This window comes from Dipodomys spectabilis, unplaced genomic scaffold (genome assembly GCF_019054845.1).
Source record: "Dipodomys spectabilis isolate Male_0828 unplaced genomic scaffold, ASM1905484v1 ptg000163l, whole genome shotgun sequence".
NCBI lineage: Eukaryota > Metazoa > Chordata > Mammalia > Rodentia > Heteromyidae > Dipodomys > Dipodomys spectabilis.
This window is the reverse complement of record NW_024870840.1, coordinates 2,831,153-2,846,875: the sequence shown is the minus strand read 5'-3', so window position 1 is coordinate 2,846,875 and position 15,723 is coordinate 2,831,153. Positions and strand designations below refer to the sequence as shown.

Below are 15,723 nucleotides of genomic sequence, written 5' to 3'. Positions count from 1 at the left end.
CTTCCCAGCCCAGCCATCCTTTAAGCTATGTGGCGTTTTTTCAACTCTAGTTTTCAGGTTCTTCATATTTACTTTTGGTTTATTATTTTTTTGTTGTTGTTCTTGTATAGTGATTGAGATGGGACATAGAGCCTTGCTTGTGTTAGGCCAATACTATCACTTAGCTATACACCTACCCCTTTTATTTTAGTTTGCTTTCTTAATGACAATCATTGTTTAAAAAGTGAAAGTCCATTTTAATACTAGGTATCAGCAGCTCACCTTTTATTTTTATTTCCCCTAGAGGGTCTATATAACTCATTTTGGAAAAGATTTATTTCAGAGTAATTCATAAGGACAGAGACATTGATTCTAAGAAGTAAGTTGTAAATATGTCTTGAGAGTTTATATAATGATTTCAATAGTTCATTACTTACTACTAACTTGAATGCTGAATTACAACTATCTAATCTAATTTGCTTCTTTATATTGAAAATACATCTAAATATTCATTTAGTTATATCAACCAGCTAAATGCTGGTTGATACTTTCTTAGACCTAAAAGACCATCTGTAAAAGATTTTCTCTGGAGAAAGGAAAATTAAATATTTCATATAGAATATTTTCAGATAATGCCTAACTAAAACCTAGAATTATTCTGGGACCTCAATAGACATTTGATTAATTTGAACAGACAGGTCAGAAAGAGGAATCTGGACGTTCCTAAAGATGATTTCTGACCAATCTCGAGGCCTTCTGTGTTTAAAGATTTAAGTTCATAATTGTTAAGGTCCTGGTTTTTAACTACTCTGATTCATCTTGATATTTGTTCTTTAGTTTGTTGCTTAGCAATAGCCAATTAGGTAAATGCACTGGGAACATCAACATTGTAATGCTAATATATTCTATATTGATTTTGATGAAGACTACTCTATGGCAGGTACTTCCCTAAACTCCATATTTAGATTAATTTCATTTTACTGTTGGCAGGTCAGAATATTTTTTAAAGGCAGTATTACTTCTATGACTTAGCTACAAGTTGAAAGTTGAAAGCTGTATTTCAAACCTAATATTCTTTTTTTTTATTCTGAAAATACTGTACAGAGGGGTTACAATTACATGGGCAAGATAATGAGTACATTTCTTATCAAGCATTGTAGCCTCCTCCTTTGTTTCCCCTTCCCATCCCTTTCCTTCCTCCCCCGCCTCCCCATCCAATCCTCCCCGCTCCCCCCACACCAAAGTTGTAAAGTTCCTTTTCGACATAACGACTTGTGCATCTCATTGTTGCAATGGGTCCACCTGTATCCCTATTTAAACGATTTGTTTTTCCCCGTCCCCTCCACAAATTATACCGACATCAAATACAGTGAAAGGGGTTATACTGTGGGGAAGGGACATACAAAACAACAAAGAAATAATCTTATAAATGTGTTAGAAACAATCGCATGAAAGAAAAAAACATTTGAATACATATCTTAGGGTTCATTTCCCTAACATCACCTTATCTGACCTTTTCTGCTTGACTCAGACATATACTAGATAATGCAAGTAAGGGAAACCATGGGACCTATGTTTCTTTGGGCCTGGCTTACTTCACTTAATATAATTTTTTCCAAGTCTTTCCATTTCTTAACAAACCTAATATTCTTATTGCATTATAGTTCTACCTTTACAATAGCTCAACATGGAGAAGTTAGATCTTGATAGGTTTTGTGAGGATTTCTGTTACGGTAAAATTATGATAGATTCTGATAAAATTTTAATTTAAGCTATAATACAAATTATCTAGAAGATTATTAGAAAATATTTAGACAATTATTGTATAAAAAGTGTTCTGTACTTCAGTGATACTAGCTAATTGAATTGCCATCTTTACTTGATGGTACATGAAAGTTCTGCAGTTCATTTGCATGTTTTTAAGTTTTTAATTGTGTTGTTTTCTGTTTTAGGCCTTGAACCAAAGACAATGATTGATTTGACTGAATTTAAAAATAGTAAACACTTAAAACAGCAGCAGTACAGAGCTGAAAACCAGATTCTTTTGAAAGAGGCAAGTGTGGTGCTCAATTTATTATTTTCTTAGTTAGACTAAAGAGAAGTACTAATAATTCATACTTCGCAGATTGAAAGTCTAGAAGAAGAACGACTTGATCTGAAAAGAAAAATTCGTCAAATGGCCCAAGAAAGAGGAAAAAGAATTGCAAACTTAGGTATAGTCACTTGTTTGATACCTTTAAAAGAATCATTGAAAACGAATCATTTTGGTCTTGGATTTTCTGTTTTTCAAAGATGCTTTTGAAAACTATATTATTATGGTGATATAAATGTAGGTACAAGCTCAGTAAATGAAAACTATGGTGTATGAATGTCTTTGGGTTGAAACATGAATCTTAAACCCAAACTTTATAATCATGGATTTTTGACAAGTTTATAGGATTAGTTTCTTAATTTCTATAAACCCCACTATGCTATAATTAATGATAAAACTTGGCAACTTTATGTTAATATCTATTCCTCTTAATATGCTCCTTTTCCTTAAGGGGTATTCCCTCTTGATACCTTTTGTAAGTAAAAATCATGTTTTATTGAATTTACATTATATTTTTAGTTTGTTTATCTTATCTTTGTATAATGGAAATTGTAGTTTAGTTTGATAATAATCATTGCAGAGCTTTCTTTGTTAGAGGCTAGATAGATTGTTTTTAATTTAGCTCAGGTCTACTATTAGACCTATGAAAAAAGTAAGATTTTAGATTTTTAGCCTTATGGTCATTAGCACACAGCAGATGTTTTCTAGATAAGTGAAACTATAATTTATTAGTAAAATCAGCAGTGTACTTATAATTCCTGATTCTTTAATTTCTATTTTTGTTCCTACTAGTTACTAGTTTAAACACATAATGGGCAAAGAATAATAAATAGAGAATATGAGAATCAAGTTAGTTTCCTCATTTTACTAATAGTTTATTAAAAGATGTGGATTGAAAAGAAGTTGGATTAAAATCGGTTCTAGTTTCAAAGAATTAAATCATTGGAATTAAAGAAAAATATCTTTTTAATTTGTTCATTTTTTAAATTATAGGATTAACCATTGAGGACCTGAAACTAACTGAAAGCTTTTCTCAAGAAGAAGGTATAGGAAATAGAAAACTGAACTTTGTGAACCTCAGTATGTGTGAAGCACAATCGAAGGTAAAGAGTAAAAAGAGTGAAAGGAAATGTCACCAGTGCTTTCATTTCTTCTCCCTTTATCTCATTTTGGACTTCTGCTCTTTTATAGTTGCTTGCTTAAGTAACCTGTTGATACAAAGTTTGATTAATGAGACATTATTTACTCTGACTACAGATTGAGAATTCAGATAAAATAGAGCTGCTGCATAGGAGTTCATCACTCAGTATTCCACCATCAGATCAGAATGAGACAGAGGAGAACATGATCATACAATCAATATCAAGAACGTTGCCTGAAATTCACTCTAGTGTAGCAAGTGGTGTGGATCCTTTTATCTCACTAACCAGACATTCTTCATCTATGCAAATAAAAGATAATAATTCATCTCCAGAGACTATTACAATAAGAGAGATTTTTAAAGCACCATGTCTACAATCTTTAAGAAATCTAGAATCATTAGTCAGTACCTTCAGTAGAGGGAGCAATGAAGATATAACTGACTACTTAAGCTCTCTTTCTAATGAGTGTATGAAGAAACTGCCAGTAAGCCACCCAGCACAAGAGAAGACTAGCTTCATACAAATAAGTAATTCATCTCTCCAAGCTTCACCAACAGCTTCAGACTTAATGCAGAAGTTATCACTTAGGCAAAAATCTGAAGTATTTTGTCAACAAATCTATGACCATAGTGGTGACTTTGTTAAATTACAAATGGCAACATCAGAAGATGAACAGGTTCTCTTCCCAAAACAGTACACTGATCTCAGTTTGAAAGAAGATAATAGAAAAAGTAAAGTATCCTTACAAACTGAGAGTTTGAAAAGTAAGCTTGAAATTAATTGCTCAGATTCAGTGCCTACTGCTGCTCAGTCAAAATTCTCTCAGATAGATCCACTTGAAAATCTTATAGAACAGCTACGGAGAGAATTAGTATTTCTTAGATCTCAGGTGAGCTTTCCTCAAAATTATATTTAGTGGATAACTTTTTCATTACTTTGCTAACCAAATTCTGTAACAATTAGGAAATTTTTTACTTACCCAGTAACAATTTATACACATTCCATCAAAAGTCTAAAACTGAAATTGATTTGATATGAACCTGACTTGGCTAATATGTTAAATGTTTTTTAGAATGAAGTCATAGCACAGGATTTATTGATCAAAGAAGCACAGAGTAGAGATGCAGAGATAGAACTTGAACGTCATAGAATTCATGAAGAACAGGTAGTGTAAAGATAGACTTTAAGAGAAATGATTGTGATATTAAAGACAGAAACCTTCATTATGTTTCTTTACTTTTTTCTAGGGGTTGTGGGATGAAGAGGTGGAAGGGAGATCACCATCTCTTTTGGCCTGTATTCTTTATTTTCATAATTGTTATATCTAAATAGCCTCATTTTTGGTGTGTTAGTTTAATTTTCAAATTTTGTTTGTAACTTAAAACCTGTAAACGTGTGATATTTTATAACACATCAATTTTATTCTCTTTGTTTTGTTCAGAATGAATTTCTTTCCAGAGAACTAATTGAAAAGGAAAGAGATTTAGAAAGAAGTAAGACAGTAATAGCTAAATTTCAGAATAAACGTAAGTTTCTATTATCTTACTTTTCTATACCTGTTTTTCCTACACTAAAGAGTTTAGATCTCAATAAACTAATACTTTCTCTGTTGTCTAACCTGTTTATCCTTAATTATCTCTATAATATAGGTCAGTTTGTCTCTGCCACTCATTTAGTAGGTTTGCCTTGTTATTTTTACTGTCTGATACTGATCTTAATTTTAATTTTTGTGACCTATGTCTAGTCATTTCATATTATCTAATGAAAGTGAAGTTAGAAAACAAAAAATTTTAATATAAAGCCTATTTAAGGTAAAGACATATTTGTTATTTTTTTCTAGCTGTGAGCTAGGGGTATTTATAAATAAATGCACATGACTTAAATAAGTCTGCCAAGTTACTCAACTATTTCCTGTTGGATTTATAGTTGAATTTTTTGGTTTATTTATATTTTTATTTCACAGTGTATTTTTTCAGTGAATTATTTGTCATGTGTTTGTTACAATAATTTAAATTGTAGAAAAGTTCTAGTTATTCAATAAGTGTAAAATATAATTACAGTAAAAGAATTATTTGAAGAAAATAAGCAACTTGAAGCAGGTATGAAAGAAATATTACAAGCTATAAAAGAAATGCAGAAGGATCCTGACATTAAAGGAGGAGAAACATCTCTAATTATCCCTAGTCTTGAAAGACTAGTTAATGTAAGTCACTTTTATCATTGTAATTTCTATCTTTGACTACATCATGACTCGCTTCTAAGATGATATTCCATTACATATTGGTCTCCATGGTTTTCGATGCATTTGAGTCAATTGAACTTTTAATATATCCTATTTATATATGATTTTTACCAGTTTGTCTATAATATACCAAGGTTGGATATGTGGTTGTGTGTGTATTGTTTGAGGTTTACTGAGCATCTTTAATCTATTATTATTGTAAAGTTTCCCACCATTATTCCTTCAATTTTTTTCTGCCTTCTTTCTAGTACTCTATTTTATGTGCAGTTTGATATTAGCTCATAGGTTCTTAGTTGCTCTTTGATCTCTTCTTTTTCCAGTTAGGTAATTGCTATTGATCTGACTTCAAATTCTTTCTTACTTTATTCTGTCATCTATATTCCTCTGATTCAAAGATCAGCTTGCAACCAGTTGGTGTTTTGTTTTTGTTTTTTTGGTCATGGGGCTTGAACTCTGAGCCTGGGCTTTTCCTGAGCTTTTTTGTTCAAGGCTAGTGCTCTACCACTTTAAGCCACAGCACCACTTATGGTTTTCTGGTGGTTATTTGGAGATACAGAATCTCACAGACTTTCCTGCTCTGGATGGCTTTAAACTGCAATCCTCAGATCTCATTCTCCTGAGTAGCTAAGATTACAGGCATGTGCCACCAGTGCCCAGCTAATCAGTTGTTACTAATACAGAATTCAGAGCTCCTTTTTGGCTTGCACTTCCCACTGGGCTTTTCCAAACAGGATACTTTGTGTTTTTGCACCAAAGACAAAAAAAAAAAAAAAAGAAAAATCATAAGTCCCTGTAGCTACTAAATATGACAGAGTTGAACTTTAATGGTCCTGTTTTCTAGTCTTCAAAGACTGGTTAACTTCGTTGATTTTCTAGATTCATTAGTTTCTTTACTCCTCTTATATTTGTGAGAGGTAGATCTGCTTTGAATTATCCCACAACCCTGAAAGTGTAATAAAAGGAATTTATTTTAAATATTTAAAGGTTTATTGCCTGAGGAAGGATTTTAGCCATATGGAATTTGCTATTTTTCCATTGTAGATACTTAAAAGTTCCATAATATTAGTAAGTATTTGTTATATAAGCCTAAATACAATACATATTTTATACTACTGCCTAAGTATGTGTTGTTTTCATTATCTGACCAAGATTAGTAAAGGTTATTAAACTGTTTCCCAAATTACTTCTTGTTTAAATAGAACTATTCTTTTTTTCTTTTCTTTCTTTATTTTTTGATGGGTCATGAGGACTTGAACTCTGGGCCTGGGTGCTGTCCCTGACCTCTTCAGCTCAAGGTGAGCGCCCTACCACTTGAGCCACAGCACCACTTCTGGTTTTCTGGTGGTTAATTGGAGATAAGAGTCTTACTGACTTTCCTGCCTGGGCTGGTTTTGAACCATGACCCTCAGATCTCAGCCTCTTGAGTAGCTAGGATTATAGGCATGAACCACTAGTGCCTGGCTTAAATAGAACTATTCTTATCATTGAATTTCTTTTTGAAAATATAATTAAGTAGTTAAATTATTTCTGTAACACTATAATTGGTAGCAGAAAGTGAATGACACTAGGACATTAAACATCTTGCTAAGGTCAGAAAATTATTTGATAAAATGTGTGTGAACCAGTTGAACTGAACAGTTTAATTCTGTATATTTTTTCTCAAGTCCCAGGTTTTACATATACACATACACACACACACACACTCACAAACACTATGTAAGTATGTTATGTATGGGTATATTTATGTATGTTATTGTTGGAGAATTACAGACAGTAAATCGATTATAGTAATATTTGATGTATTATTTTTGCCCATTCATTATGTTTGCATACTTTTATCATATTTAGTCCTTATTAAGACAACTATGTGGAAAGGAAGCAATGAAACCACAATTAACTGATGGTAGAAGCTATTCTTTTCTTTAGGCTTTTAATTCAGATGCTATTGCTTAATTTTGACTAAAGCCCTGTGGAATGGGCGAAGCTGATGTTATTTCTGCTTCTTTAGAAACACTGAAATGAAGACATAAACAATTTAAATCACTTTTCCAGCCAAGAAGAGACATTATTATTTCAGTCCTTACTATCTTATTCCTATGTAGATGATTTTTATAGTTTGATAACCTACTAACAAATTGGAGTTGCTTATTATAATGAAGTAATTATTGTGCTTAGTATATGGTAAAGATTTTTCTAAATTCATACCTTTAAATAAAGTGAAATAGTATACATGACAATGAAAATAGAAAAATGCTTACATGTCAATTTTTATTAAGGGTAAATTTTTATTATTATGAATCTACTTTTTTCCCCTATATTTCTAATATATAATATAAATATCCTAGGCTATAGAATCAAAGAATGCAGAAGGAATCTTTGATGCCAGTCTACATTTGAAAGCCCAGGTTGATCAACTTACTGGAAGGAATGAAGAATTAAGACAGGAACTTAGGGAATCTCGGAAGGAGGCTATAAATTATTCTCAGCAGTTGGCAAAGGCAAATTTAAAGGTGAGAATGTATTAAATAGAAAAATGTACTAAGCATAAGAATGTAAGAGAATTTATAGGGAACTTATTTAAAGAACTGCCTTATAAGAAAAATGTCCCTTGAAGTTTTCAACATTAAGAAAAATTTTTGAGAGTATTCTTATAAAAATTAAGTGGAAGCCGGACATCGGTGGCTCACACCTGCAATCCTAGCTACTCAGGAGGCTGAGATCAGAGGACTGTGGTTTGCAACTAGCCTGTCCAGGAAAGCCTGTAAGACTCTGAACTCCAATAAACCACCAAATAACCAGGACTGAAGCTGTGGCTCAAGTGGTAGAGCACTAGCTTTGAACAAAAGGCATCAGGAACAGTGCCCAGACCCTGAGTTCAAGCCACAAGACTGGCACAATAAGAAACAAAAACACAAATGAATAAAAATTAAGCAGAAAAATAAGTGCCTTATTATATAAATGAAAACACAAAATTTCTGTCTTATATATATTAGGCACTTCTAGCTAACAAAATGGAATTTAATTTAGGTAAGGAAAGTATGAGGTTATTGCTTCAGTTTACTTTCGGATATTCAAAATGTGGTTCTTATCCCTGGATTGTTTGTTTCCAGATAGAACATCTTGAGAAAGAAACCAGTCTTCTAAGACAATCAGAAGGATCAAATGTCATTTTTAAAGGAGTAGACTTACCTGATGGGATAGCGCCATCTAGTGCCAATATCATTAATTCTCAGAATGAATATTTAATACATCTCTTGCAGGTATGGCAGATTTTTTATGTATATAAAAATAAAAAATAATGGATATTATCTTAATTTGCATGAATTCCTTTGAGAACTCTAACGTGAGATGTATTATTAGTGGATTAGATTACGGTAGTTTGAATAGTATAAACTTTAGTCCATTCATCTTCATGAGAAGCATAGTAATATATTTTCTTCATATGCATGTTCATTCATGGTGTTCACAGGTATTACAACAAGCAGCTACTAAAATTAGTGATTAGTAATTGTATTTTTATGTTGCTTGTTAGAAAAACAATTCAAGAATAACGTGATCGAGCTTTTTAGCTTCATCATTAGGTATCATTTTATTTTTTTAACCACATTAAAAGTTTTTAAGCCAAATTATCTTTTATGTTTTTTATTCTTTTATTATTAGTTAACCCATTAAATAGAATATTCTACTAAAATATTCTACTGAACTTTATTATGCTTGTTTTTCAATTTGCTAGCTATGTTATGGGCATTGTAAAAGGAGTAATGAAAGGTGATTTTCATTATTACATTTGAAGTTTGAATACCTTAATATGTACATTACCAATATAATTACAAAAGCAGTCACATTGCTTTATGTTATATGCCTTGTAATGAAATGTTTACAAATAGATTATTGAAATATACATTGGTAATCCACTGACATACACTTTTTATTTATCATTTTAGATTAATTTAGATGAAATAATCTATCCTGATGGATTTGGTGTGGTTTTGTACTTTTTATAATCTTGTTGGAAGATGAGTTTATACCTTTAAACTCAAAATGCACTGTGATGTAATAAATTCTTGTTTCTGAACTGATTTTTAGGAACTAGACAATAAAGAAAAGAATTTAAAGAAATTAGAAGACTCTCTTGAAGACTATAATAGAAAATTTGCAGTAATTCGTCATCAGCAAAGTTTATTATATAAGGAATATCTAAGGTATACATTTAGCAAGACTTCGTAAATTTAATTGCAGTATATTATTCATAAAGAAAGTAACATGAAAAATAAAGATATTTTGTCATTTCTTCATTTTTTAAATGCTAGGAATTGCTTTCAGGAATATTTATCTAAATAAAATAGTTCAATGATCACAAGCCCTTGTATGTCCTGACACTGGCTTAGTTAAATATTAAACCAGACTTTAACATTTGCTAGTATAAGACAGAGCAAGTTACTTAATCTGTGTTTTCATTTCCTTTCCTTAAAATTTTCTAACAGTAATATTTTTAAGAGTATGTGAAAATGCCCAGAGTAATACATAGCATGCATGAATATTTTGTGAATAACCACTGTTGTCAGCATCATTCATTATCATTTTAATCACTTCTTATATTTGTGTGAAGGAAATGAACATTTCTCCTTAACTCTGCCATCTCCTCTATTTCAAAAGAATGATTTCCATGGTAAGAATTGGGAATTAGAATACCTAGTGAAAAAAAAAGAATGATTTCCATGGTAAGAATTGGGAATTAGAATACCTAGTGAGAGTGATTTAGGAACTAAGGTAACTACCATTTGATTCAGCAATAAATGTAGATTGCTATTATCTCCTACTTTGCTAATAATACAGCTGTAAAAGATCATGATGATGAAACCGCACTCACTAAAGAGAAGGGATACTGTGGTATTTTCCACATAATTTTAAGTGTTTTTTGTCTGGTTCTTCCCCCCACCCCAACCCTACCCCCACAAGGTATCTGGCAGATTTTGATTCAGATCTCATTAACCAGAATTAAATTATGTGTCCAAATATCAACCATTCAGTACCAAAGAGAATGATACTACCATCATTAATTGGTTAATACCAAACAGATTATAATTGATTGTGGAATATCTCTTCTATAGGCAATGACCTCTTTGTGAATTGAGAAGATTTTTATATACTTACGGTGCACAACACAATGCTTTAACATATATAAAAATGATGGAGAGAGTAAATCAAGTTTTAAAATATGTGCATTCCATTACATATTTTTAAGGATGAAAACATTTAAATGACTCTTTTAAGTCTAATTATTTCTATTGTTGATGTTCTAAACATTTTTCAAGTAATCAGTGGTAATTAGGTCAGAATGCTGACACTTGATTCCTGAATTAGTTTGGAGTAAGGATTCAATTGCAGTTATTATTCTTTCGTATTAAGGCTAGTGAGTACCCTTTAAACAGATTTTTATATCCTTTTGACAAAAACCAATTAGTCTTTGAACCAAATTTCAAACCTTGGTTTATCTTCTGGAACAAGATGGTCTAGAATTACTTACCATCTGTACTTCATGTTTGGATTTAAAATAGACCATTATGTTACAATATTTGCAGAATTACAAATTAGAAAACCAAAAATAATTTGATAATAACTTGTTACTTTACATTTACTTAAAAAACTGAATGAAAATGTTAACTCTTTGTCTATCAGATACTGAATCTCTAGGATGTCTCTTTTTAAACAAATTAAAAGAAAACTTAGAATTTCCATACTTTAAAGTCTTCATATAACTAACCATTTTATTGGATTTACTATGTCATCATTTTACTACTGTTATTGCTTTATGAATTTTGATTGTTTTTAGTGAAAAAGAGACCTGGAAAACAGAATCTGAAACGATAAAAGAAGAAAAGAGAAAACTGGAGGCTCAAATTCAACAAGATGCTATCAAAGTAAAAGAATATAATGTAAGTAAGGCTATTTTAATATCAGTATACAGTTTTCATACTGAAATCACTAGATTCAGTAACATCAAAGTGTTTTGTGCAGAATTTGCTCAATGCTCTTCAGATGGATTCAGATGAAATGAAAAAAACACTTTCAGAGAACAGTAGAAAAATCACTGTTTTACAAGTGAATGAAAAGTCACTCATAAGGCAATATACAACCTTAGTAGAAATGGAACGACACCTCAGAAAAGAAAATGGGAAACAAAAGAATGACTTAATATCCATGGAGGCTGAAGTTTGTGAGAAAATTGGATGTTTACAGAGATTTAAGGTACTTCTGATTCTTAGTCTTGACTTTCTGTCTCTCTCTGTCTCTGTCTCTCTCTGTCTCAGTCTCTCTCTCATATATATATATATATATATGTATATATATATATATGTATATATATATATATATATATATATACACATATACATGCTGCAGATAGGTTAAAATTATGAACAGCCAATACTAGAATGACACTTGACATCATTATTTTATGTTTTTGTTTTTTTTTTTTTTTTGTAGAAAGTTTTCATTGTAGACATTTCTCTCCTAAATAGTTTTATTATACATCTCAACAATACGAAACTTATTTGTTGACATACCAAAATGACTTTATCTAAACATTTGACAAATAACTCCCTAATTTACCTAATGCCCAAACTATGTTTACATTTCCTCAGTTTGTCCCATGCTCTAGTCAAGAATTTTGATGTAATATGAATGTCTTTTGAAGTTTAACCAGGATTTATTTAAGTAAATCAGAGTATCAAAGTAGAGCTGGGAGAGATTGAAAGGGAAAAAGGAGCACCTTTGGGCAACATGCAGGATGTCATGGCAGGAGGCTCCAAATGACAGTCCTTGCCCTAGTGTACTCATCCATTCTAGACAAAGCTGAAGAGTCCTCAAGTTTTCCTGGATAAATTCATCAACATAACAATTGGTTTAGGGTGGTTCCATAGTCAAAGGCTTATGGGTCACTTATTTGTGCTTAGATGAAGAAAAGAAGCTCACAGTGAGCTATGAAGTGAATTACAGATATTTTTCCAGCACTATTATACTTCACAATGAATCATAACTAAGTCCTTTCTTTTTCTTACCTCATGAATTCCATTATTTACACTGCTTCTTAATAAGCTACCAGCATGTGTTAGAATTTTTTTTCATAAATAATGTGAACAGAGAGCTACTTTGATTCACTTATTTTGATTCACTTAGCAGACAGCTAAGCTATAAATGTGACTGTTGATAATGCGAATTTTAACACTTAACTATCTAAAGTTCTAATTGATTTATAATCTGAAATTTTAAAAAAATCCAAAGACATATGTGATATATTTTCTTGCTATTTATTATACTTTGTAGAATTATTTGAATTTTCTTTATTATAACTAATTTACCTATGAGTTATAAAAGAATTCACTTTTGGAAATTTAAATAAAAAACTTGCAATATATGTCTGAGTCAAGCAGAAAAAGTCAGATAAGTTGATGTTAGGGAAATGAACCCTAAGATATGCATTCGAATGTTTTTTTCTTTCATGCGATTGTTTCTAACACATTTATAAGATTATTTCTTTGTTGCTTTGTATGTCCCTCCCTCCCCCATGGTATAACCCCTGCTTTCACTGTATTTGATGTTGGTATAATTTGTGGAGGGGAAGGGAAAAAAATAAATTGTTTAAATAGGGATACAGGTGGACCCATTGCAACAATGAAATGTACAAGTCGTTATGTCGAAAATGAACTTTACAACTTTGGTGGTGGGGGGGAGGAGGATTGGTTGGGGGGGTGGGAGGCGGATGGGAAGGGAGGGGAAGGGGAAACAAAAGAGGAGGCTACAATGCTTGATAAGAAATGTACTCATTATCTTGCCCATGTAATTGTAACCCCTCTGTACAGTATTTTCACAATTTAAAAAAAAGAAAAAAAGAAAAAAAACTTGCAAATATATGATAGAGCTACAAATAGCTTCTTGTATTGAGACTCTTCTATATATTTTTAAATGACTTTCAAATCGATTTTGCTTTTAAGTATGTTATTCTCAAAAGTCTGCTTTACCAGAAAATAATTATACAAACAAACTCATTGTATCTTCTTTAAATAGGAAATGGCCATTTTCAAGATCGCAGCTCTGCAAAAAGTTATAGATAATAGCGTGTCTTTGTCTGAACTAGAACTAGCCAATAAACAGTACAATGAACTCACGGCCAAGTACAGAGACATCCTTCAAAAAGATAATATGCTTGTTCAAAGAACAAGTAACTTGGAACACCTAGAGGTAAACTGTGATCCTTGAACATTCTGAAATAAGTGACTTTACCTTAAGGATATACAAAGAGTTATTTAGTAAAGGTTGTTTTTACTTCTATAAATTTAGGAAATTTAGGTATAAAGTTAGGAAATTTAGGTATGATTCATTTATAAAATTTAGTTCTATCACTGGTCTCAGATAGGGTGTTATAATCAAATGAAGAAGTTTCCATTTCTTTCTCCAGCAGTTTTCTCTATTTCCAAAACAGTTTTCTCATGGTCACTAGATTCTGTTCCTTGTGGTAGATTTAGTTAACAGTGATAATTTATTATATGGCTTGTTTTTCTTTAGTCCTTACCCAATTTTTTTCTTTAATCCTTCCCCCAATGTTTTTATTCTCCATAACTTGTTTCTATTAGTATTAAAATTACCTATTAGTTTATTTTCTAGCTAATCCACTAAAAATACAAGTTTTGAGCATCACTACAGAAAAAGTTACAGATTTGAAAGAATTTCCATATTTCAGATTTTCACATTAGAGATGCTTAACTATACAAATATTCTAAAAGAAAAACACAATAACTACAACAAAAAACCCTCTAAACCTGTGAAGCCTTTCACATGGATAAGCTAATAAATACTCTCTTCACTCTTATTTTTGCTTCAGAGGCTTTGGGCAACTAGCACTCAAAATTGTTTATTGTGTTGAGCAGTTTTGCTCTCTTCACCCTTCTAATATTTCATACTGTTTTGTGCTGTAGAAATTTGGCTCTTTTCATGGTCAATTTCTGATCACATGTGGCTAGGTTTTACCTGAAATATTTCTTTGATGGTTAAGACCATTTTTCAACTGCTCTTACTTAAATATGCCTCTGTCTATTTTTCTTTGGCTCAGTAGACTGATTTCTTTTTCCTCTCTGGTTCTTGGTATTTCATTAATGGATTTTCTGTTAGTTTCTCTTTTTATTGTCTACTGCCTCCCATAAACCTCCCCAGTTCTTGCTATATGTACATACCCAAAGACACCAACTTGAGAAGCCTTTACTATCTAGACTTTAGTCATTTCTTTTTCCATTATGAACCTGTAGCACCTGCTACTGTTGCCATGTAAGGGAACCCTTACTGAGTGCTTGTGTGAATGGGCAAGTAAGCACTAGTTTGTAAAAGACGGGGTTCCTGAAATATCACAGGTTAAGCAAATGACCTTACAGCTTTAATGCAGAAGCTAGTGCTCAGAAGCTTAGAGCCATGTATTAGATACACAAGATTTTGGTGATTATTTTCAAATTATCTTTTACATTAGAAAAAGATGGAGAAAACTAATTTGGAAAAACTACATTATGAATTTTAGTAGATACTACATAAGACATTACACTATAGTTTTATCTTTTACTCAGTGTGAAAATGCATCCTTAAAAGAACAAATGGAATGTGTAAATAAAGAACTGGAGATTACCAAGGAAAAACTGCACACTATTGAACAAGCCTGGGAACAAGAAACTAAATTAGGTAAGTCTTATTACTGTGATAATACAAAATGATTTATAATCTAACAATGAATATTTTTCATTTAAAATAAATTTTTATACCAGATGACAATGTCACATTTTATTTAAAGAAATAAGCTCTTGACCTCAGCCTCACTTAATAGTTAATTAATGATAAATAACATATTAGTGATACAATATAGATTATATGATATATATTTTTATAATACTCTGAGATATGTTTTGAAAATACATGAATAACATTGAAGTATTTTTGAAACTGAGACAATAGATTTTTTGGTTTTTATTTAGAAGATATATATTAGTGTGAAAATATAAAGCTGGAAAATTAGAAGGAAATGCCAGGTATTCTAATCCCAGCTAATCAAGAGGCTGCGGCAAAAGAATCACATGTTAATCAAAATAAAATTGTGAACAAAACAAAACAAGGGGCTACTAGAATACTTGCCTACTGCTCCAGATGTCCTGGGTTCAAACCCCAGACTTCAGGTACAAAAGACCTTGGTATTATAAAAGACTATTTTACAACTGTGTCACTGCTTATTC

At 31.4% G+C, this 15,723-nt stretch overlaps 1 protein-coding gene across 4 annotated transcripts in view; it reads left to right on the top strand.

The window, feature by feature from the left end:
- Positions 1–15,723, top strand: part of Cep290 (centrosomal protein 290) — a 68,823-nt gene that overhangs the window by 13,273 nt on the left and 39,827 nt on the right. For 2 of the 4 annotated variants that reach the window (XM_042693067.1, XM_042693066.1), the window contains exons 15-26: positions 1,932–2,032; positions 2,105–2,192; positions 3,065–3,174; positions 4,655–4,739; positions 5,274–5,416; positions 7,801–7,965; positions 8,566–8,715; positions 9,542–9,657; positions 11,289–11,391; positions 11,474–11,704; positions 13,523–13,696; positions 15,067–15,178. In XM_042693067.1, coding sequence (XP_042549001.1) covers positions 1,932–2,032; positions 2,105–2,192; positions 3,065–3,174; positions 4,655–4,739; positions 5,274–5,416; positions 7,801–7,965; positions 8,566–8,715; positions 9,542–9,657; positions 11,289–11,391; positions 11,474–11,704; positions 13,523–13,696; positions 15,067–15,178 — 1,578 coding nt within the window. Of the gene's footprint in view, positions 1–1,931; positions 2,033–2,104; positions 2,193–3,064; positions 3,175–3,328; positions 4,103–4,285; positions 4,379–4,654; positions 4,740–5,273; positions 5,417–7,800; positions 7,966–8,565; positions 8,716–9,541; positions 9,658–11,288; positions 11,392–11,473; positions 11,705–13,522; positions 13,697–15,066; positions 15,179–15,723 lie in introns of all 4 variants that reach the window. The other 2 variants (XM_042693064.1, XM_042693065.1) reach the window with 2 other exon arrangements.